General features: G+C 33.7%; 1 protein-coding gene across 1 annotated transcript in view; it reads left to right on the top strand.

The window, feature by feature from the left end:
- Window positions 1-12,478, top strand: part of LOC145242561 (uncharacterized) — a 277,151-nt gene extending 264,673 nt beyond the window's left edge. The window contains exons 5-6 of the mRNA XM_080105652.1: window positions 8,005-8,180; window positions 11,752-12,478. Of these exons, the coding sequence (XP_079961778.1) occupies window positions 8,005-8,180; window positions 11,752-12,081 (506 nt within the window). The 3' untranslated portion in view covers window positions 12,082-12,478. The remainder of the gene's footprint in view (window positions 1-8,004; window positions 8,181-11,751) is intronic.
- The last annotated feature ends 12,140 nt before the right edge of the window (window positions 12,479-24,618 follow it).

Genomic DNA, 24,618 nt, shown 5'->3' with positions numbered 1-24,618 from the left:
TGATTTGTCAGCTTAAATGCTATATAGGTCTGACTTTAAAATTTTGATAAAATTTACTATACAGAATTCGTTTAATACTCTGATTATTGCTGATTATTAAGGCCCGCTGATATGACATTCAAAGTTACTTAGTTTCCTACAATGTACGTGTTAATTGCCGGTGGACTTGAGGAAAGACATTAGTATCCAAAGTCAAGGGTGGTTGTATTGATAGGGTTCGAATCTCAGTACGAGTAGTAATTATCAATTCCTGCACTGATGAGTGCATAAGCTAGAAACCCAGGTATTTGAAAATATAAAATTGTAAATATTTTTTAAATTTTATATCTATCTATCGATATATATATATATATATATACATACATATATATATATATATATACATATATATATATATACTGTCTTTAATTATTATATATATATATATATATATATATATATATATAGGCCCTTTAATAAACTCGTTTCTTATCGTTGAGCAATTTCAGTTGAATTAAGTCGGTCAATTTAGCGCTTATACATAGATCATCGTATAACGATTAGATTACTGTCTGACTGAAGTAAAGCACATTTAAAATTAAAATCTTTAAAATTTAACGTTATTTCACGCGGTTAATGGTAGCCGAATCGATACGGTCTTTACTAATCGAGACAGAGATGGCTCGTGTTGCCGAGTTCGAATCTGTCGACTAATAATCATCATGACATCCTGCACTGAAGATTCTCAAAAGGATGAAACTCTAGTGTCCGTAGGTATTTAATTATTATAGTAAAAAAAATAATTATACATATATTATATATGTATATGTATATATATATATATATATATATATATATATATATATATATATATATATGAATGAATAAATATATATATATATATATATATATATATATATATATATATATATATATATATATATGAATGAATAAAAAAGAATACGAAAAGTATAAAAGCTTATAACTGTTCTTTATTCGTTTTCAATTGGTGACGTGCAGGAATACAAAATAATATTATGAAAAAAAATTAAAAAACTTTATATATATATATATATATATATATATATATATATATATATATATATATATATATATATATATATACTTGTTTATTGTCATATAAACATGCTCACATCCCGCTGCTACAAATAGCCACTTGTTTCAATCAAACAACAGATATCATCAGGCAGCGACTTGACTATTCAAAAGTTCAATTAATAATGGATTTTTATTTTGGGTAGGAACTCTTTTTTAACTTTTAACTCCAACTTTTAAAGAGTTCCTACCTAAAATAAAAATCCATTATTCATTGAACTTTTGAATAGTCAAGTCGCTGCCTGATGATATCTGTTGTTTGATTGAAACAAGTGGCTATTTGTAGCAGCGGGATGTGAGCATGTTTATATAACAATAAACAAGTATTATCAGCTCTTTTTATTGAGCACTATCTAACAACCTCGTTGAATTCATTAGTCCATTACTTTTGAATATAAAAACCCGAGTATATATATATATATATATATATATATATATATATATATATATATATATATATATATATATATATATATATATATATATAAAACAATATATATGCCACACTCGCATTTTAGGTAAAAATGCGCTCTCTTAAATAATTGAATTCATTCAAAACGTATCGCAAAAACAAATAACACACACACACATGCACACACACACATGCACACACACACACACACACACACACATATATATATATATATATATATATATATATATATATATATATATATATATATATATATATATATATAGGCTTTTCCTTCTTTGTGTATCTCATTCTCTGCTATTCTGTTGCGTGTGTGTTTGTTCATACAGCTCTTTACATTCGGGTGTAAAACTGTCATCGATTCAAATGGAGACACACACAACTAATATGGACAAAAACAGTAAACAGGAAATGCTCAACAATGCGCATCTTTTTTTTAATGCTTAATTTAAGTACCTTTCTTATCTCGACGGATTTAATAGCAAGACGATCACCTGGAAATCTATAGGCAGACCTGCTGAAGAGAACAGTTTAAAATTGAAGCACACACACACACACAAACACACACACATGCATACACACACATACATACACACACATATATTTATATATATATATATATACTTTTATCTATCTATATCCATATCCACACACACACATACACACACATATATATATCTATATCTATATCTATATATATATATATATATATATATATATATATATATATATATATATATACGAGGGTAAATCAAAAAGTTCTGAGACAAATTGAAGAAAAGCTTTATTTATGGAAGTTGAAAACTTTATATTTCTACATACGATCCGCCTAACTCAATACACTTCTGTAAGCGATGTTTCCATCGATAAAGTCCTTCTTCATAAAATTCTGGAACTTGTCTAGTGAACCAGGTCACAACCTCTTTCTTTGCTTCATTTATGGATTGAAATCTTATTCCTTTCAAATGTTCCTTCAGTTTTGGAAATAGGAAGAAATCACTAGGCGCTAAATCAGGACTATAGGGAGGATGTGAAAGGATTTCCCAGCGAAACTCGCGTAAAATTGTTCTTACAGTCTTGGCCGTGTGTGCTGGAGCGTTGTCATGATGGAACAGAATTTGACGATGGAGCTTTCCTCGTCGTTTCTTAGCCAATGAAGTCTTCAGCTTTCTCAAAACTCCTTCGTAATAGCTTGCGGTGATAGTTTTCTGTCCTTCAAGAAAATCTAATAAAACGATTCCATCTTTATCCCAAAAAACAGTTGCCATTATTTTTTGAGCTGACCTTTCTGCTTTGAACTTGATAGGGCCTGCTGATCCTCTTGGTAACCATTGTTTAGACTGAACTTTGCTTTCAGGATCGTACAGGTAAATCCATGTTTCATCACCGGTTATGACCCGTTCAAAAAAGTTTGCCTCATTTGCTTCAATTCTAGTCAGAAGGGCCAATGAAAGATCTGATCCCAGATTCAACTGATTCTGCTGCAACGCTTTAGGCACCCAATGAGCAGAAAGCTTACTCAGACCAAGATCTTCTTTCAGAATTGAAAAGGTTGACCCAAATGAAATGTCAAGCTCCTTAGCAATCTCATTCACTGTTATTCTCCGATCTTCTTCAACAAGATTCCTGACAAGCTCGATGTTTTGAGCATTTTTTGATGTTGAAGGCCTACCTTCTCTTTGGTCATCTTGAAGATCATTCCTACCATCCTTGAATCGTCTGATCCAACGATAAACAACAGCTCTAGAAGCTGACGAGTCTCCATAAACATTTTGTAGAGCTTTAATGATTTCCGTCGGTTTCCATTCCAGTTTTGTTAGAAATTTAATGTTTGCACGAACTTCAAATTGGCTCATTTTGGACTGTCAAAAAGTTAATATTATAAAATATTATCTGAAAAAAAAAAGAATAAAAGATTTAGAATGCTGTAACTTGTCAAATTTGTTGTTAAGTAATCAGTAGTGCAATTAAACCTTGTTTTGTTGCTCTATTTTCATTTAGATTGAATTTATATCACTTGTCTTAAAACTTTTTGATTTACCCTTATATATATATATATATATATATATATATATATATATATATATATATATATATATATATATATATATATATACTTCTATTATTATATAAAAGAAACTTTCCCCGTGTGTCTGTGTGTTCGTTCCCTATGGACTCGAAAACCGTTGGGCTAATTTTTATGTAATTTTACACGAAGTTACTTTATGTGTCTCTGGTAGTGTTCTTCGATAGGCTTTGTCACGGAATGTCTTCGATAAGTATCGATAATTAATAATCGAAATAATCCGAAGAACATCGATTTTGACCAAAGTTAACGCCTTACACAACCTAACAGCACAAGTGCATTTGAGATATTTCATTACCACAAAGGTCAAAAAGTCCGACATCAACAGCAGTCAACAGCAGGTTCTTTGATATGATAGGTGCGCGTTCCAAATGAATATATGTGACTGAAGCACAATTTCACAATCTTACTTGACGTTTTCCATTTTAAACTTTAAGTGAAGCCGTGATCATCGCACAACCAGTAAGTAATGCTAGGCATACAAAACCAACAGTAGGTTCTTTGATTTGACAGGGGCGCGTCCAAAATTAATTCAACAGAATTGAAGCATTGACTTTTCCATTTTAAACTTTAATTCAAACCATTGTGTATAAAATAATTTTATAAAATCAACAGTACGTTTTTTACAGAGCAATGTAGACTACAATATATTTTGAATCTAGTCACTGCGAGAGGCATGTGCAGCTTCTTCAAGGTGCATCACGATGCATCTCCAATTTGAACAAACAATCAATTTGATTGAAAAACGGGCTATTTCATCGATTTGGATGACAATAAAAATATTGGAGTGTGAAACATGCGTTGATCACCATTCAATCTAGGGTAACGTCGGGTCATCCAACTAGTATATATATTAGAAAATCAATAGCATGATCTCGGAAAAGTGGAAAATTTGAAGGGTCAACGTTCGCATAATATAGACCACCCCCCGCCCTGTTGGTTGTCAATTACTTGAATTCTGAATAAATATAAAATGAACATATACGGTTTATTTTCTAATGAATAATAACACTTGCCAACAACAACAAAAATATGTCATGGTGCCTAAGGTGTTTCAACTGTTTTTACCTAATTTGCGGATGTTGATTCCAGAATTGCTGTCACTTTTTTTTATCAGGTCTAGGTTTTTCTGCTGTGGCATAACCCCCTCTGCAGAAAGCTGATTGGTTCTACATATCCATGAAGTCACAGCAAATAATCACAATTAAAACTGGAAGTTGTAAAAAATAATAAGCATAGACATCATCATCTAGAAATTGAAATTTTACTGATTTTCTAGGATGGGGGCTCCGGCATCATCGCGCTTGAAATACCAACAGTTGTCTGCAAGTATGGTAACATCCCAACGACCTTGATAGCGAACTTCCATGTCGTTGATGTCTGGAAGGAAGTCTCTCCTTGCCCGCCGCCCACATCATCTAGATTTTCTGGAAAACGGACAAGATGGCTGTGCAAAAAATGTAACTTGATGCTTGTATTTGCACTCAGTTGATGGAGACTCATGAGTAACGTTTCAGTAGTTGGGTGTCTTTATTTTCCCCAAGAAGAATTTCATTGCATTCATAAATGCCGCCCAGGCACTCAATTCTAAAGGATTCATAAAATTACAGAAATTTCCGTCATTCGTTAAATTTCGAAACTGGGGTCCATCAAAAATTTCAGCTATTAACATCTCTATGGTTAAGCCTGGATATCTCATGCAAATATATTTGAAACAGTTGCCATATTTTTCAATGTTTCAAGAGCCTGCACAGAATGTTTCATGATGCTAAGCTTTATGTGAAGAAGAGGAAACACAATTTTGGAACGCTGCACCAACGGAGAAGTCAGAACCTTGAGAGAGTCAAGCTTTTTTTTCCTTAGGTTCGAATGGTTCAGGGTCGCCTGAAGAAGTCTCATTTACTGAAACAGATTTCTGTTCGCAGCGACAAATGTAACTGTTTACCCTCGAATAAATATTACACAGTGTATCACAAAAGTCAGTACACCCCTCATATTTCTTCAAATATTTAAGTAAATCCATTCATTGGGCAACACTGAAAAATTAGTGTGCATGGCTGTCACCCCAGGAGGAAGCCTCTTCTGAAGGCAATACACAAGAAAGCCCGCAAACAGTTTGCTGAAGACATGCCAACAAATCCCATAAATTACTGGAACCATGTCCTATGATCTGATAAGACGAAATTTGTTTGGTTCTGATGGCCTTAAGCATGTGTGGCAGCGACCAGGTGAGGAGTACAAAGATAAGTGTGTCATACCTACAGTTAAGAATGGCGGTGGGAATGTCATGGTCTGGGGCTGCATGAGTGTTGTATGTATTGGAGAGGTACATTTCATTGACGTAACCTTGAACTCCAACATGTACTGTCAAATACTACAGCAGAGTATGATCCCCTCCCTCCAGAAACTGGATCGCAGAGCAGTGTTCTAGCACGACAATGACCCAAAACACACACCCAAGACAACCACTGTTTTACTGAAGAGGCTGAGGGTAAAGGTGATGAACTGGCCAAGCATGTCTCCAGACTTGAACCCGATAGGACATCTTTGGGGCATCCTCAAGCAGAAGAGGTGGAGGTGCGCAAAGATTCAAATATTCGCCAGTTCCGCGACGTCGTATTAGAAGAGTGGGAGAGCATTCCAGTGGCTACATGTGAAGCTCTGGTAAATTCCATACCCAGGAAAGTAAAGGCAGTTTTAGATAATGACGGTGGCCACACAAAAATTGAGAGTTGATATGTATGTTAATATTGACAACATTTCGTAAGGGGTGTACTCACCTTTGTGATACACTATATATATATATATATATATATATATATATATATATATATATATATATATATATATTTGTAGTCATCGACATACAGTCCTGTTTCGTTGTATCACAACTCATCAGTACCGCTAGACTAGCATATTTCCAAAGCCAAGGATTGAACCTAGAACCGTCGTGTTTACAGTCGGCAGTTCTCCCACACGACCATGGAATCGACGCCCGTAAATAACTCGTCGGAATGTCTATTTAAATAGACACCCGCCACCACTTTTATAGTGCTCAAATCGCCTGTTCGTAAACAAACAAACAACGAGCTTCGCATTTTTCAGCCAATTAAGTAGTGGGGGAGATTATTTACGACAGTGCTCTACCCAAGGAGGGGGGGCTTAAAATATATTTGTAGTCATCGACATACAGTCCTGTTTCGTTGTATCACGTTGTATATATGTATATATATATGCATGTGTATATATATATGCATGTATATATATATATGTGTGTGTGTGTGTGTGTGTGTGTGTATGTGTGTGTGTGTGTTTACTTCGAGGCGGACATTGTAACTTGGATACGGATTACTAGAAAAACAGATATCTTCCTAAGATTTCAGTTTCTTTTCATGCCGTACATAAGACCTTGGTCTTTCGTTATCTTTTTCCTCTCAGCTGTGTTTTACTCAGCATCCTTGGGGATAATAACTTCTACTATGGTTGTTTCTTCCTCTTTCTTGTCCCATATCACTATGTTAGGGTTTATGACTCCGTTTTCTAGGCGTGCAGCTGTAGGAACCGCATAGTCACGGGGAATGGTGTATGGCTAATTTCCATACCGTTTTTCTGGTATATAGAAATATACAACTCGAATTACAATAAGGTTTGTATTTATTTGCTCCCCCACTGAGGAAATTGAGCACAGGGTCGTATTTTTAATGTGGAGAGATTGGGGAAATAGGGGCTAGCTCCCTGGAGAGTAGGGGAGCTGGATAGTGACAATTAGTATGCAGGATTTCCCCTTCATTGACCAATAACTGATTGCTACAGAAGCAATGGTCTTATATGTGGGGTTGCACCCGCATATAAGACCATTGCTTGAACTTTGTTGTCCAGGCCCAGGCGAGCGAGTTGAATTACAATAAGGTTGGATTTATTTGCTTCCCACTGGGCAAATTAGGCACAAGGCCGTTTTTTGTAATGTGGAGAGTGAAGGAGAAATATGGACCAGCTCCCCGGGGAATAGGATAGCTGGATAGTGATAACTGATTGCTTAAAGAGCAATGTGGGGTTGCCCCCGCATATGGTCTTTGCTTGAACTTTGTTGCCCAGACCTCGTAGGGCCCAGGCGGATGAGTTGATTGTACATTTTATCTACGTTAAAAAACGACCCTGGTGTCTAACTCTGTTCCGTGGGGAGGCATTATAAACAGGTACAATAAGGTTTACCGATCTTAAAATCTAATAGATTTCTACTTTTTTATTATTAAGTTTATTACTTCCAGCAAGCAGACATTGTAACATGGAAGGCGTATCTACTATTGTTTCCGACCAGATGATCCGAAAGCTTAAATCAGTCAAGTAACTTTGAAACGTTTCTAACAAATTTCTTCTGTTTTGTGTTTAGGTGAGAACTATTACCTGTACGACAGCGTCGATGATCGGGTCGTCGATGGGTGGCCGCGAAAAATCGCGGACGGTTTCGGACCCAAAGAAGGAAGCAAAGAGCGGATTCCTGACAACGTGGATTCCATCTTCTTTGACATGAGGGACAGTAACATCTATTTCTTCAAAGGAGACAAGGTAAATAGATAAGGGAGATTGGATCACTTCCTGACCTCTGACACTCCCTTTGTTTATATCTCTATCCCTGCTATTTCATAAAAGTAACTTTGTGCGTGTATGCGTCTGCGTGTGTCTGTGTGTGAACGTGAGATCGTTTCCTATGGACTGGAAAACGGTTGGGTCGATTTTTATGAAATTTTATACGAAGGTCCCAAGACAGGTAAAATTAGTTCGCTGATACTCCTACTCCTATGGTTTATACGAAGGTTAAGATCAGAACACATCCCTATTAAACTTAATCTCTGGAATCCGTATTTCAATTTTGATCAAATTTAAAATGTCTCAAATTTAAGGCTTAAGCTTAAGAGGTCTTAAGAAGCCGGCTAGGGATTTTTATCCTCGGCCTCCAAAATCAACAGTGATTAGGCCATTTATGTAATGATCTGGTCCCTGTTGATTGCGAAAAATGCTGGTTCTGTGCAGTTCTAGGAGGCCCAACGCCTAGGATTTGCCTTCTCCCTCATAGAAGGGGTTAGTTTATTGCTAATTGCATAAAGCGCCTTTTAGTGAGGAATGCCGATGAAGCTGCCCAGGCACTTTTCGCTGGCCAGAGTGCTCTTCCCCAGGGACGCTGACTTTTCATCCCCAATGTCCGATCCCTGGTGTCACAGTTCTTGCATTGGGAGCAACTTGAATACCCTTAAGAAGCAATTGGAATTCCTGTTTTATTGGTGGCTAATGACGATGGCTCTAATTTTATGCCAATTCGAAATCTTTTTGTTTTCAAATGGGAAATACCCTCGGCCAAAGAAGCAGACACTGAAAGATACGCATTAATTGATGTCTAATAAACGAACCTATAAAGTTTAGGTATGGAACTGTGGTCGTGTTATGCCGGCTTCATCCAAAGAATGGAGTTTACAATAAATATCATTTTTTAGCAATTCTCAGCTACATATAAATTCCGATTATAGGAAGATGACTACAGCGCTTCGCATTCTCAAAACTGGTTAGGTTCCATGCCGCTTAACTCCGGCGACTAAAGGGACCGGTGTGTCAACGCCGTGACAGAACCGCTAACGCCGAGTCGGCAGCGGTAGAAGCTATATGCAAATGATCAAGCCGGAGGCGCGATGTAACTGCAGAAATAAAAAGAACACATGTGCTCAGAGAACAGGAATATCAGAGATATTCGAGACAGGAGAGGACTGAATGTTTATTTATTTATTTATTACGCATACGTATATTTATCTATTTAGTTACTAGCGGGGGAAGTTGCATCTTTGCCTGGCCGTATAATACGCTCAAGTATGATATTTTAATTTTCCCAGATTTCGTATATATTATATTATAGAGTCGTGATTTCAAAAGTAAAAAAAAAAGTATTTAGGTGCCATCAGCTAGAATCGAAACCAAAAAGCTGGTGACGTTACCACTGTACCAACGTGACACGTATATAAGCCAATTAAAAATTATAAATATGAATGTACAAAATCTTTAACGATTTTTTTCAATTTTTACCCACTTTTTACCCCTTAAAAACTATTTTAACCGGCTCATAGAAGAACGTTCCGTAAAAAAAATCACATCATTTGAGACCTTAGTGTTCCATTATAAGGGCTGTCCCCTTTTCATGAAAGTAGAAAAATAGGGAATTAGTTAAATGTAAAAATGAAATAAGATAGTCAAGGATTCGAACTTGCGAAGCTAGACTTGGAATTGACAATTCCAATCATAAGTTAAAATAAACATAGAATCTTATTATAAAAGGAATGTCCAGTAAATTGTTGATTCTGTTAAAATATTTAATAAATACAAATTTGGCTGGAAACTATTCAGATTGTTAGAAAGAATGCATAATAAAATATGGGTTACAGAATTAGACAAGTAGGTTAAATTCCTTTGTAAAACAAAGAGAATGGGACATTTCCTGGACGTAAGAAATGGTTTCAAAAACGTGCAAATGTTGATAACACGTGAGTTATGGTCACGTTGACCAGACATGCATGTGATTTCTCAATATAGCAAAGAGTTCGAAGTTAGTTAGGAGAGTTAGATCAGTCAGATCAGAGGAGCAGAGAGGTTCAGACCGATTTTCGATTAGAGTCAAGGCTCCCTCTGTAAGCGGGAGGGTTTAGAAATAACCATGTAGCAACTTTGAATTCCTGAAATACAGAATCATTTCCGATCGGTCGAAGAATAAATGACCATAATGTTGTTCATAACTGCCGTCTTCTGTGTTCATCATTACAACGAGAAAGGTAACGTGTTTATATTATATGTACAACTGCCAAACGAAAATGTCAAACTATCTCTCAGTCTATTTATCAAGATATTCAAAAGTCTCTTCTAGTTGAATTACAAGCTTGGTTCTCTTGTAGTAACATACACACTGTCTATTATATATATATATATATATATATATATATATATATATATATATATATATGTACAGAACTGTCTCTCTCTCTTTATATATACCATGTTTATGTCTCCAATATGCGATCTCCACAAACATGAACACTCAACAAAATGAACACTCCTAAGATTGTCTCTATCACTCTAAGACTCTTACTAACATCAACAACAATAATATACGTCATCCCTTCAAATAAGAACAACGAAAGATACTCACATATTTGGTACTTCAAAAATAACACTCCCAATATAATATATACATATTTGGTGAACGTGTCTAGTCCACTCAAGCAAGGGTGGGTTTGAAAAAAAAAAGAAACTTCGCTTGCCACGGATAAAACACAACGTTTAAGGGTCCAGTATAAAAATACCACGGAAAGATACTAGACGATATGAAAAAAATAATTAAGAAAAAAAATAAGAAAAAAAATGAACACACACATACACACAATGGAACAAAAGTATACTAGAAAAATTAGAAAAAAGGCCGATGTGCCGCAAAAGAAAACCGTAGTAATGAATGGAAAAAAATAAATAAATAAACAGTTGTAAGAACAAGTCACCGTGCAACTGAAATGAATTGTTTTGTTTAAAAAAATATATACACACATACACACAAATGGAGAGATTTGGGTCAGCCATAATTGCTTTGAAATTTGTATGGAATGTCAGTTAGAAAAATTGTGTCAGCATGAAATCGTGTGGACGAATTGTTGAATTTAATCCGTCAATCATTTGTAATAATTTTGTGTCAAAGTCGAAGGTACTTTTAAAATCTTGTCTTATTATTAAGTAGAAAGAAACATGCAGAAATGAAATAAATTTTGTGTTCATAGTTGAAATTTTCGGCTTTTTGTGTGTTTTAATTGTTTTGTTTTTGAAAAAAGGGACAATTTTAAATACAGACTCTATATAGATACTTAAAAAAAATAACTTTTTTTTCTCTGTATGTTCCAGTTACTTTTTTTTTTTTTTGTAAGACTTTTGTTGTTGTTTGTTACGGAATTTTTTTTTTCAATGAAAAAGTAATAATTGTAAGTTTTGTGAAATCATAGTTAAATGTATTAATGATTTTGTTTTGAAAAATGTTATGCTTGAACAAATATTGTAATATAAGCATACCTGTACCTCTACGTGTACAACTGTTTAATTTTAATATGATTTGTTTCAGGTTTATGTATATAACCCGAGGGGTCCTGGTGCGCCATCGACTAGCGGCTGTTGCGAACGCATCACGAATATACGTGACGAGTTCCCGTCGGGCGATGACCATCCACTCCCAGACAATTTGGACGCAGTATATTACTCGTACAAGGAAAAAAGCATGTATTTCCTGAAGGGCGAGGATGTGTGGCGGAATGTCCGCTTCCATCGACGACAACGGAACATCGTCAACGAGGTCCGATACGAAGGAAAGTGGTACGATCACTGGTATGATATATGCGACGTCAAAAATAATATCCTCACGCCGAATGGCGAAATAGAAGATATTGGGACTTGAACTGCTGGGTGGAGAGTAGAAAAAATAAGTAAAATAATGTCGAAAAAAAAAAATGAAAAAAAAAAAAAACGCAGTAAAAGAAGTAAAAAAAAAATGACAAAAACAAAATCTATTTAAATAAACCGACATTCGAACACTTGAAAACATTATTATACACTGTCAGAACAAAATGAAGGGAAAACAACAAGACGCTAATAATAACAAAAGTTTTAAAATAGTCAACCCCCATCGCTGATATAAGATATGACGAAAAAAATAATATCTATGCACCGAATGGCGAAATAAAAGATACCGGGACTTGAACTCCCGGATAAAGAGTAAAAACAGAAAACACAAACACAACGTTAAAAAACAAACAACCAACAAAAACAAAAAAACAAGAAAACTCTAAAGAAACTTGAAAAAAGAGTTAAACCAAGTAAAAAGTAATCGAATATACATATATATATATATATATATATATATATATGATTAGTTTTATTTTAAGAAATTCAGCAGAGTGCTCGATTAAAAGGAAAATTCGAAATATTAGAGCGTATTTATATTTTGTGTACAGAAAGTTGTTAGATGAGACAATTCATTGGTACCGTCGGTTTCAAACCCGATAATTAGGACCGTTTAAGATATCCTTAGTGGCTGAAGAGAGCTTGATAAGGATATCTTAAACGGTCCTATTATCGGGCTTGAAACCGACGGTACCAATGACTTGTCTCATCTAACAACTTTCTGTACACTATATATATATATATATATATATATATATATATACATGAAGACGAAAAACACGTAAATTTATTTAATTCGAAAAGATACTGAAACCAACAGTAATAAATTAAAAAAAAAATAGCCAACTTTTTGAATAATCCATTTTTACTTACCTATATACCTATCTATCCATCGATCTATCTATCTATATGTGAGTTTTTTTTTCTTTTGTTATTCGGGGGGGGATCTTTAAAATGCCAATTTTCTGGGACGATGGAATCAAGAAATGGGTATCGATTTGTATAGACGACAGCTTATTAGAATTCGCCAAATTCTAAAATTTTCCTATCTATCTATTTATCTATATCGACTACATTTTGTATATTTTATCTGTATTTATTTCAACTTTGCCTGGACCCTTTGCACATACCTCTAATTATATATATGTTGTGCACACTTTAACACGCACACACGTATTATATATATATATAACACATATATATGTATGTGTGAATGTATGTATTTGTATATACGCAGTATATATTATCTCTTATAAATCGATTAATAGTTAGATAGATCGATGGATAGATATACAGATGGAACTAACATACGTTTATCTACAAATCAAATCGCAGAATTAAAAGGATGTGAAGTAAAAATCATTTTTAGAAATAAAAAAAGAAGGAAACCCGAAATATCTTGTTTCGTTGAAATCACGGCTATTAATAAAAATCTTTCAAAAAAAAAAAAAATCTTGGAAATAGTTCACTAGAAATGTAATATAAATATACACCTATAGTCGTAAAGTCTTGCACTGGTTTAAAATGGCAGACATAAAACCTTAAAACCTATAAAACAAAACATCAGCAAAAAAAAAAAAGAAAAAAAAAGAGAAATTAATTTTCAACCATTAAAATGTCCGCCATCTTGGTTTGGTTGATTAAAAAAATATCTTTATATATAATTTATTATCTTCACATTTTGAATTACTTTTCTATATAATGTTAAAAGCCAAATAAGATTGTCCAAAGTTACAATCTAAAATCTGTAGTCGAGCAGATAAAAAAAAATTCAGCGTCAGCGCACACGAAATGGAATGAGGTTGATTTAACACTAAATGTAGAAACAAAAAATAAGTGAAGCATGCATGGACGCTTGTGAGTGCGCAGTGAACGAGGCATAAAAAATGACTAAGTTCAGCATTTCCCCCCCTCCCCATTCAGCACCCAAAGTCCCCAGGGGACGTCAAATCCTGGTGAAAATGAACAAATGGTGCAGTTTTAGGCTTTAACATATGTAAATTTGAGTTCTGTACCATGCAAAAAAAGAAATGACTAAGTCCATCAGTTGCACCCCCTCCTTAGTTCCAAAAGTCCCCAAGACCTTAACATATTTAAATTTGAATGAAAAACTGCTAAATAGACATACACAGAAAATTTTGGCCAAATATAGTCAAATAGTCCCCAAAATGGAGTGCTTTTATTAAACCTAAAATAGCCCCTGGGGAACACTGCAAAGTATAGACAAACAAAATTATATAGAAATCAGTTAGTTATAACTTTTCAGAAAGTTTTATAAAAACCAAGGCATCAAATTTTTTTAATAAGCACAAAAGTGTCAATTTTAGCCATTTTAACCCGAAAGGCACCCCTAGGGGGCAACCGGAGTTTTCCCGGAAAATCTGTTCTGTTACTTTTTTTACTCATATCATGTTTAATGTTTGTGCAAAATTTCAAAAAATTCCAAGGCGTAGTTATTGAAGAAAGTGTGGACAAACGAACGGATGAACGGACGAACGGACAAGGGTGAATTTACAGATGCACCCCCCTTTTGTCGGGGAACAAAAGATATATATACAAAGTTCTATCATATATCCGTAAATGTAGTATTCTTAATCTTGAACGATGTTTATTAATTTATTATTTCGCTTGCCACTGGATATAGAGCACGCACCTCGAAACGATTACTAAAACAAACACACCCCAGCACATGTACATGGACGCATATATAGTTATTCACTATCATAATTTAATTTCGAAGACATCAAATATTAATGCATTCGTGCAAATTTCATTTAAATACTAACTCTCCTCTATTGCATAATGCAATAAATTTAAATACTAACTCTCCTCTATTGCATAATGCTAGCTTCAAGATGAGCTATTTATTGTTCCTGAAGAAGGTCGGGGGTTACATTAGTCGATACGTTGTGCGAATAACACTCACAATGGGAATCGTAGTCCGAATACTCAAAATAATACGGAATACCTATTTAGTAGACATATTAGAAAAAAAAAATAATAAAATATTTTTATAGTTATTTTATATTTTGGTAAAGAATGATAAATGCCTTTGAGTTGTCTAAATTACAATTAACTTCAAACACTAGTAGACACGTTTACAAAAAAAAAAAAAATATCTTTATTCGTTACTAGTGGGGAGGGGGCTTGTTCGGGCGTAAAATACGCTTAAATATGATATTTTAATTTGTCCAGATTTCGTATATATTATTATAGAATCGTGATTTCAAAAGTAAAAGAGAAAGCATCTAGTTGCCATCAGGTGGAATCTAAACCGAAACTCTAATATCCATAGCTATTGCCGCTACCACTGTACCAACGTGACACGCATATAAACCGATTAAAAAATAAACTAAGATGAATGTACCAAATGCTTAACTGATTTTTTTCATTGTTGACCCAAAAAGAAAAGACCCATAAAAGAACAGATCGTAAAATAACCCAATCATTCGAGGCCATTAACGCCGCTCTGTAACTTTTAATTTCGGAGGAGAAAACGTTTGAAAATATGGAGGCAGACAGACCCACAAACAGAATATAGCGTTTATATATTAGATATTAAAATTCTATATCAATCAGCTTGAATATAATCAGATAGAAATAATAAAAATAAAATACAATTAGGGTTGCAACTTTTTTAATAATATAAAACTTGTTTACTTATATGTAAAACGCACTTTGTCTCTCTGGGTGTGTGAGTGTGTGTGAGATCGTTCTCTATAATCTCCGAAACCGACATTTGGGGGGGGGGATATTTCACACAAATGTACTTCATGTGTCTGGGAGTGTTCCTAGATTGGTTTTGTATCGGAATGCAACCGATAAGTATCAAAGATCAGTAATCGAAAAAAAAAATTCTCTATAAAAAAGAAATTCAAATTTGGACCAAAGTTAACACCTTTATACACCCTAACACCGCACATCCACGCAGAATGGTCCAGCATATAAAATCAACAGGAGGCGCACGTGCAAAATAATGTTTCTCTTTGAACCATGATAATTGAACCATGATACTTGACTTTTGCATTTTAATTCAATTCAATTACATTTTGATTCAAGTCATTATGTAAAAAAATAAATTTAGAAAATCAACAGTAGTTCTTCTACAGTGCAATGTTAATTACAATATAATTTTGACTAAGTCACTGTAGAAAGGCATTTGAAGCTTCCTCCTGTGCACGGCGGTGGGTTTCCGACCTGAGCAGGAAATCAATCGATATGATTGAAAAATTAACGATTTCCCCGATTTTCGATGACAATAAAGGTATTGGGAGTGTACAGCATTCATTGATCCAAATTCAATTCCGGGGACATCGGGTCTTCCTGCTAGTCTGATTTATAAAACTCTATATGCTTGTGTGTCTGTCTCCATTTTTTTTTTTTTTTTTTTCAATTCGCATCTCCTCCGAGGTGCAAGGTCACAGATCGGAGCAGGACAGGTCAAATGACTGCATGGTTTTGTGGACCGCTCCTTTCTGGGTTTTTGAGCTGGTAAGGCGTCAAAATTGAAATAAATTGCAAACTGGCAGACGCAAGTCGAATAAACGTATTATTTGTACGCATGTGCAAATATATAGATTTATACGTTATAGTCCGTTCATGTTTAGCTATTTCTTCTCCATCTGACGACAGCTCAAACAGTTACAACTAAGGCTGGAGCGTTACATTTTTTGGGTTCGATTCTAGCTGATGGCACACTGGCCTCTCTCTCTCTCTCTCTCTCTCTCTCTTTCTCTCTCTCTATCTCCCTATCTATCTATCTCTCTCTCCCTCTCTCTCTCTCTCTATCTATCTATATACATATATATATATGAAATTACTGCTATATATTGGGTACAATATAATAATCGATAGAGAATTGACTCTATAATAATAAATACGAAATCTGCATTAATTATATTTTTATAATATCATATTTAAGCGTATTTTGCGGCCAGGCAACGACGGGCACCTGCTTGTATATAATAATAACTAGTTCAACGTAGAAATATAAAATGTCTTATTGCTGTAAATGCAGACACAATAGTTGGTTACGAGTTTGGTAATTAGATTGTAACATATATTGGAAACAGCCCGGCTTTTCGTTTTGTGGTGGACTCCTTGAAGCTAGCATTTTTTTAAAATTTTATTTTTGTAATTGATATACTGCTGGACAGAATCTAGACGGCATAATAACTAGGGCTATGACAAGAAAATATTCTTATCATTGTTTTTACTCTCGTGTATACATTCGACACACTTAGACACAGTTAATCAATTGAAAACCACATCACTCTATTTAAACGCATGTAAGATATTAACTGATATATACTCGAGAGTTCAAATAATGAAAAGAATATACTCTTGTCATAGCCCTAATAATCACGTTGACGCACCGGTTATCGCTGGATCACCGAAGTTAAGTAACGTTGAACCTGGTCAGTATTAAATGGGTAACCATGTGGGACTTCCAGGTGCTGTATGTGCTCTCCGCTTATCTCGGCATTGTTTCCAGTCGTCCTTGACTTCTCCTTGCCACTGGACTCAAACAGTGCCGATTCAGACGAGGTGTGGTTAGAGATTGCGCAATCCTTGCCTCACGATTACACGATCAGCTGCCCCTACAGAGGATATCCTTTGTCTTCCGAGACTGAACGGAGATATCGAATCAAATCGAATCGACTACTGGACATAATGCATTGTATGACGAATAGTGATGCCAGTACCTTCGATTCAACACAAAGGAATTAAATTATTCAATAATGATGATAACAATCAACACTAACTTTAATTAACTTAAGCTTAACTATCTTAATATTTATTCGTTACGACTATTGTAAATATCGCTCACTAATAAGAGAATTTTCACATTTCACTAAAATAAGAAACATTTACAACGGATGCAAGACTTTACGACGTCACTACCATTAAATAACCTCGAAAATGCATGCATGCACATACACTCAAGCGCATATATGCATACATAAATATACACATAATTACATAACCGAATATACATGCATGTACATATACATATCCATACGCACATTTAGGGACACATGGATATAAATGTATGCATACGCATAGTTACTGAAGTATACGTATATATGTATATATATACGTACACTTACATATTTATTTTAAACCTATATGCATATATAGAAATACATATACGTAATACTTGAGAACACGTAGGCATATATACATATCAGCACGCATATATGACACATACTCAAGAACACATGAATATATGCATATACATACGCACAAAAAATGCTTAATAGCCAGTATATATACACATATACATAGGAGTATCCATATACAATGCAATACAGACGTAATTAAGCAAATCCACCTATATATATATATATATATATATATATATGTGTGTGTGTGTGTGTGTGTATAAAACTCTAATGTGAGTCTTAGAAGACGAAACACGTGTCAGTGGATAATTATATTGAAAAAGAAAAGAAAAACAATATATATATGCTGCTCCTCATTTGGGGGTACCAAATTGGTAAAAGGGAAAATTATTCCAATTCGCATTTGGGTAAAAATGCACTTTTCGTATAAATGAATGTATTCAAAATTGATTGCAAAATAAAAACAAATAAATAACATCTAAACATACATATATCTATATGCATGTATGTGTGTACAAATACGCCTAGTGTTTACATAAAATAACGCACTTGAATAAATACATTGTTGAATACGTATATATATATATATATATATATATATATATATATATATATATATATACTAGCAAAAGTACTCGTCGATAGGTTATGAAAAGGAAGTATTGTAAAGATATAGCTTCGAATTAGGGGTTATCAAAACCAAAGCAAAATATGATGAAAGTAAAAATAAAATAGATAAACCCCATAATTTATTATGCCATACCTGTTCACACTGAAACACTTATCACACTATTCTGTGGATCTATATTTAAAAAACCTTGTTAAACTTTGTTACATATTTCCATTCTATGGAGATCAGGTGCGAACGAACACCCCATAATTTTATTATACCATATTTCTTCAAACTGAAACATAATTATCAAAGTATACTTACGCAGATAGATATGAAAAGTCTTTATTAAAGTTTGTGCCTATTTCCATTCTATGGAGGCCAGGCACGAACGCAGACCCCACAATTTTATTATGCCATCCCTATTTAAGATAAAACATACTTATCAAAGTATTCTTATGTACATCTATATCAAAAACACTTGTAAACGTTTTTTCTTTATTTTTTATTTTTTTATTTCCATACTTTGTGGACCAGGCGCGAACGCAGACCCCACAATATTAATGAACCACCGTTCTGCCAGATCAAACATACCCATCCCTGTGTCTCGATACATCTTCTATCATTATATGTAACCAGTTTTTTAAAATAGTCAACCATATAGGAGCCTATTCGTGACCACACCCACCCACACACACACACACACACACACACACACACACACACACACACACACACACACAGCTTTATATTATAGATATATTTCTGTGGGAATATATTTTCATATATTCTACATTAATCCTTATTTAAAAAGCTCAACGTCATTACAGAGCAATATAGTGAATAAATGACAAAAGACTATGTTCCAAAATTTAATGGCACAATGGAAATATATTATGAGGTATTTACAGCGTCTCTTTCAATTTTCCGATTTTAATCATGTCAAAACGCACTTTATTTCCTTATGACGGATTGATTGTTGCTATTTCTTCTGATAAGGGCATAATAGATTCATTGATTGATATAATAATTAAGTGATTGATCTTCGCTACGAAACAGATACTGTCAAGAATTGTAAATGTCAACTGAATTAAAGAAATAAATTATAGGATGGTCAACATCATGAACTTGGGAATATAGTCCTTTGTAATGTATTCACTATATATATATATATATATATATATATATATATATATATATATATATATACACGTGGGCCTGTGTGTATATGTATTTATACACAATTACGCGTAATATTGATTTTTAGAACTTTTCATATTTCCTATCTTTCCCCATATTTTTGAGTGAAGATTGATTTTTTTTGTTTTTCTTTCTTCTGAGCAAGGATGATAATAATCTATGTCACAAGGACATTCAGAAATTTCGAAGAGACAAATGCGAATTAGGTCCTATCTTAATCGAATTTATTCTCTTTTTAAATTTTCATTTACGTACACAATTATTTTTCTCATATATTATACGAAATTTGTCAATACAAAACACGGGTATTAATTAAGAATGAAAAACAAAACCTTTCCTCTATTAATATATATATATATATATATATATATATATATATATATATATATATATATGCGCATGTTTGTGTGTATAGATATATACATCATTATATACGGCATAATCATGTTGAAAGTCAGCAACGTTAAATCTGGCTAGTACGAAATAAATTACCATTTGAGAATACTAGGCGCTGTATGTGCTGTCCACTTTTCTCGATGTTGTTTTCAGTCGTCCTGAACCTCCACTTGCCACTGGTATTTAACAACGCCGACTCATTAGATGTATGGTTGTCTATAGCGCAACACTTGCCACAAAAGATTCAACTATATATATATGTGTGTGTGTGTGTGTGTGTGTGTGTGCGCGCGCGTGTGTGTGTGTGTATAAGTTTAATGGCTGAAGTTAAATTTTGTAAATCAAAATATGAACACATATTTTTAGTTAAGAATTTATTGTTTTAAACAAGGAATATATAGAGAAAATTTATGTTTATTTCCTTAATCCATGGATTTTCAATAAGAGGAAATGAAATGCAGTTAGTAAAATGTTCAGCTATGAATAAACACGTATTTTGCATTTCATGTTATTTGAATGGTGAATAATAGTTATAGGAAAAAGAATTTCATACAATCTGGGCAGTCCATTATCATATATATATATATATATATATATATATATATATATATATATATATATATAAAGACGTACATACATGTACACATACTAATGTTCACACAAATATAGTTAGTCTTACATAGCTAGATATATCCACATATAAAAAGTGTGTAATCCACACGTGAAACCATACATACTTTGTCAGAGATACATGTATACATATACATATTTACACACAGATGCATGATTGTGCAACTACGCACAGACATACACATTTTAATGCATAGATATATTTTTAAAGTTCGAATATAAAACGCGATTTGTAAAAATTGATTCGAGGAGGGGGGTTAGAGTGTTGAAATTGAACACTTTTTGTGTTGATCAAGTCGCAATTTTCGAAATGACGTTCATTGCGTTTTGAATTTGGTCTCTTCATTTCTAAAGACACATGTTCATATATATATATATATATATATATATATATATATATATATATATATATATATATAGTAATGTAATTGATAATTTAAAATTCAAATTAGAATTACAATTTAAAAATCTGTTTCATAAGAAGGAATAACAACAAAGGCAATAATTTGTACGATCGTTTCGGAAACGATGTTTTTATTGTAGTAGACATTAAGCCACGGACATTAATTTTGACATATAGTTTTTTTTAAACAAAGTCTCCTCATCAGCAAAAGTATGGGGTGTGTTTCTGTTTATATGTAAAAGACATCATAAATAAACCTAGCAAATTTTAAGTAAGGCAGATGTATCTTTTAATTGTTCGCCTCTTAAAAACCATAATTATCGTCAAAGTATTCATTTGAATGTTGATTGTAGCTTATATATATATATATATATATATATATATATATATATATATATATATATATATATATATATATATATATAAACGCACACAGGTGTACACACATAGACACGTACGTGCATGCATAGAAGATGCTTTATAAGGTTTATAAAAAAAAATTTAGTCAGTGAAACGGTAAATAAATTTCGTGATTTCCTTTATTTCGGAGCGTTTCAAAATCTGCGTGTAATATTGTGCGAGTTTGGAGAATTGAACGTAACTTAACCGATAAACAATTTGAGTTCCTAAAACCTGGATTGAAACCAATTCAAGAAAAAGAAAGAAAACATTTTATGATCCACTACCTTGTCGCCTCACATGATTCTTAAAAAAAAAAAAAAAATGAACATTTTGAACGATATAAATTAATAACTATTTAGAAAATGTGACTACAGGAAACAGAACTCTGACTTCATATTTTTTTTCCAATAATGGTTGCTGGTTAAGCAATGACCAGCGTCTTATTTCTATAGGAAACTTCACCCGCCAGACTAGGGAGATGAACCTTGAACCTTGGGTGACAATTTCCTGTTGTTTTTTTCTTTGTTGTTGTTGTTGTTTTTTTTTTTATAATATAAACATTTTTTCCTTTTTTTTTTAAATATTAGAAGCGGACATTTTGTTTTTAATTTTAGAACTCTGGCCTTTGAATCAATTCTGTAATGATTTCTTCGCGGGGCCATTTCGTATGAAACGGAGGGTGTAAAAGCCTAGAAAATACATTTTTTGGGTGCAAGTTTGAAATTCTTAATAAATAAATAAATAAATAAAACGAAACAAAAGTAAACTTGATGAACATTTAGACTTGAAACGCAACCCTCAGAAACAAAAAAAAATGACATTTATTCAAAAAAGAAAAAAAAAAGCTCCAGTAATGACTAAAAATTAAAAAAAAGAAAACAATTTACAAAATGGCGTTGTTTTTTAATTTTTTCGTTTTCATTTATTTTTTTTTTCTCCTTTCTTTAATTTGAACTGCACTTTTTTCTCTCCATTTTTTTTTTTTACTTTGATGAAAAACAATACATTTGGTCTGATGTGAGAACGTATTTAAAGGGAAAATGATAAGTTACTGCTGTTTCAAATGTAGTATATTATTGCGGTTGGCAATTTGCTGTGAGAAATTACCTCTATGAAATAACGAAAAGAGCCCTGTAACCTAATCCTCACCCTAATCTAGCACAGTTTTCGCAGTTATAAATGAGCTAAGACACACTGTTTTTAAAACGCAATTAACATTTTAAAAACTATCATTAAACATCTATTCAAACGAAAATTATAACGACGAAAGTTTTGAGTAACAAAAAGGAATAAAGAAATAACAATCGTCATTAATTTTAAATCAGTAAAACTTCAATGTGTATGTCTGCTCCAGTGACATTTACTTAGGCGGGTCGAAACGGCTTCAGTAGTCTTTCTTTGAGGTATTTATTTCCGTATGCCGTGGATTTACTGTCACATAAGTATTCTTCAATTTAAATGATAAGGTTCGGTATCGTTAGCTGTTCTTCATCGTTTTTTTTTTTTTTTTTTTTTTTACAAGGTAGTCATCACTTATCAAGGCCCGGAAGCCACTCATGGATAAGGGTTATTGCGTGTACAGTAATCAATGGGATAGTATCGTAGTAACCGTTAGTATTGGAGATTTGATAAATTGTCTTACTTAAGGGGGCGATTCATCAGGAATTTGTTTATGTTGGACTTGAAGACATCCAAGTTGTAGTCAGCTGGGAAAGCAGGCGTGCACTTCTAAGTAAGAAACTTTGTTCATGGAATCTACGTTTGGATTTATGCACAGATAAAGAGTGGGGGAACATTATTGACAGTGGTTTCAGCTAGACGGGAACTAACAAACGCTTTCACATGCCCTATCCTGATCGCTGTCTTTTGGTCTTCAACGTTTTCGTCGTTTGGTGGATTCAGCTGACGTGAAAATTGTCTCAGAATATTCCGCATTGTACGGCAGTTGATGCTGCAGGGCTGGTGGTAAACACAGTCTGCTGCCTGAAGATTACCACCAAAATGTTCGGTCTGGCTTTGAACAGAAGTTTCCCTATCATCCCCTCTGGTTTTGCAATGGACTAATATAGTGTGAACAAATGCACCTGTCTTCATATCGAAAATCCTTTCCTCACTTTTTCGTTTTGGCTCTTGTTTTTCGTAGAAACGGTTTCACAGAATTCTGGTCTCAGAGAAATACGAACGCTCATTTTTCACTTTTTGAGCAGAATCGCCCTTTTTATTGCATTTTTACCCCAAACAAAGCACAGTGTCATTTTGATATAGGGGGATACTATCTGGTACATGATTTGTAGGGGTACTATGCAGAGAGCTGAGCAGCAATATGTCTGTTTACATTACACTTGAACTTCTGAATGTCAGTACAGTCAGGGAAACAGGAACCCGGAAGGGAATTCCAAAGTCCAACAGGCCTAGGGAAGAAACCATTAAAGTAGAAGGCTTTCTTACATCTAGGGATTTCTATTGTGTAGGGGTGAGATTTTGCTGCTTGTCGGGTTTGTAATGATGTAACGATGAATATTGCACACGATTTCTCGCCATGTTTGAAATTATAAACTACTGAAGCGCACGTGCATTTATTCAGCAGGATAGAACAATAGCAGAAACTCGCCATGAAGCAAGCGGATAACAGAAGATATTGTGTTTTGAAAGAAACAGCCTAGCTTGTCGGCTTGTATATAATGTTTTTCAGGTATTTTCACTCGTGAAGTAATCAATTTCGGCCTCTAGTTAATATCGGTTATAAGGAGATACAACAGTCGGTTT

Source organism: Euprymna scolopes, chromosome 21 (assembly GCF_053919585.1).
Source record: "Euprymna scolopes isolate OS-2025 chromosome 21, ASM5391958v1, whole genome shotgun sequence".
Taxonomy (NCBI): domain Eukaryota; kingdom Metazoa; phylum Mollusca; class Cephalopoda; order Sepiida; family Sepiolidae; genus Euprymna; species Euprymna scolopes.
This window is presented reverse-complemented; position numbering and strand designations above follow the sequence as displayed.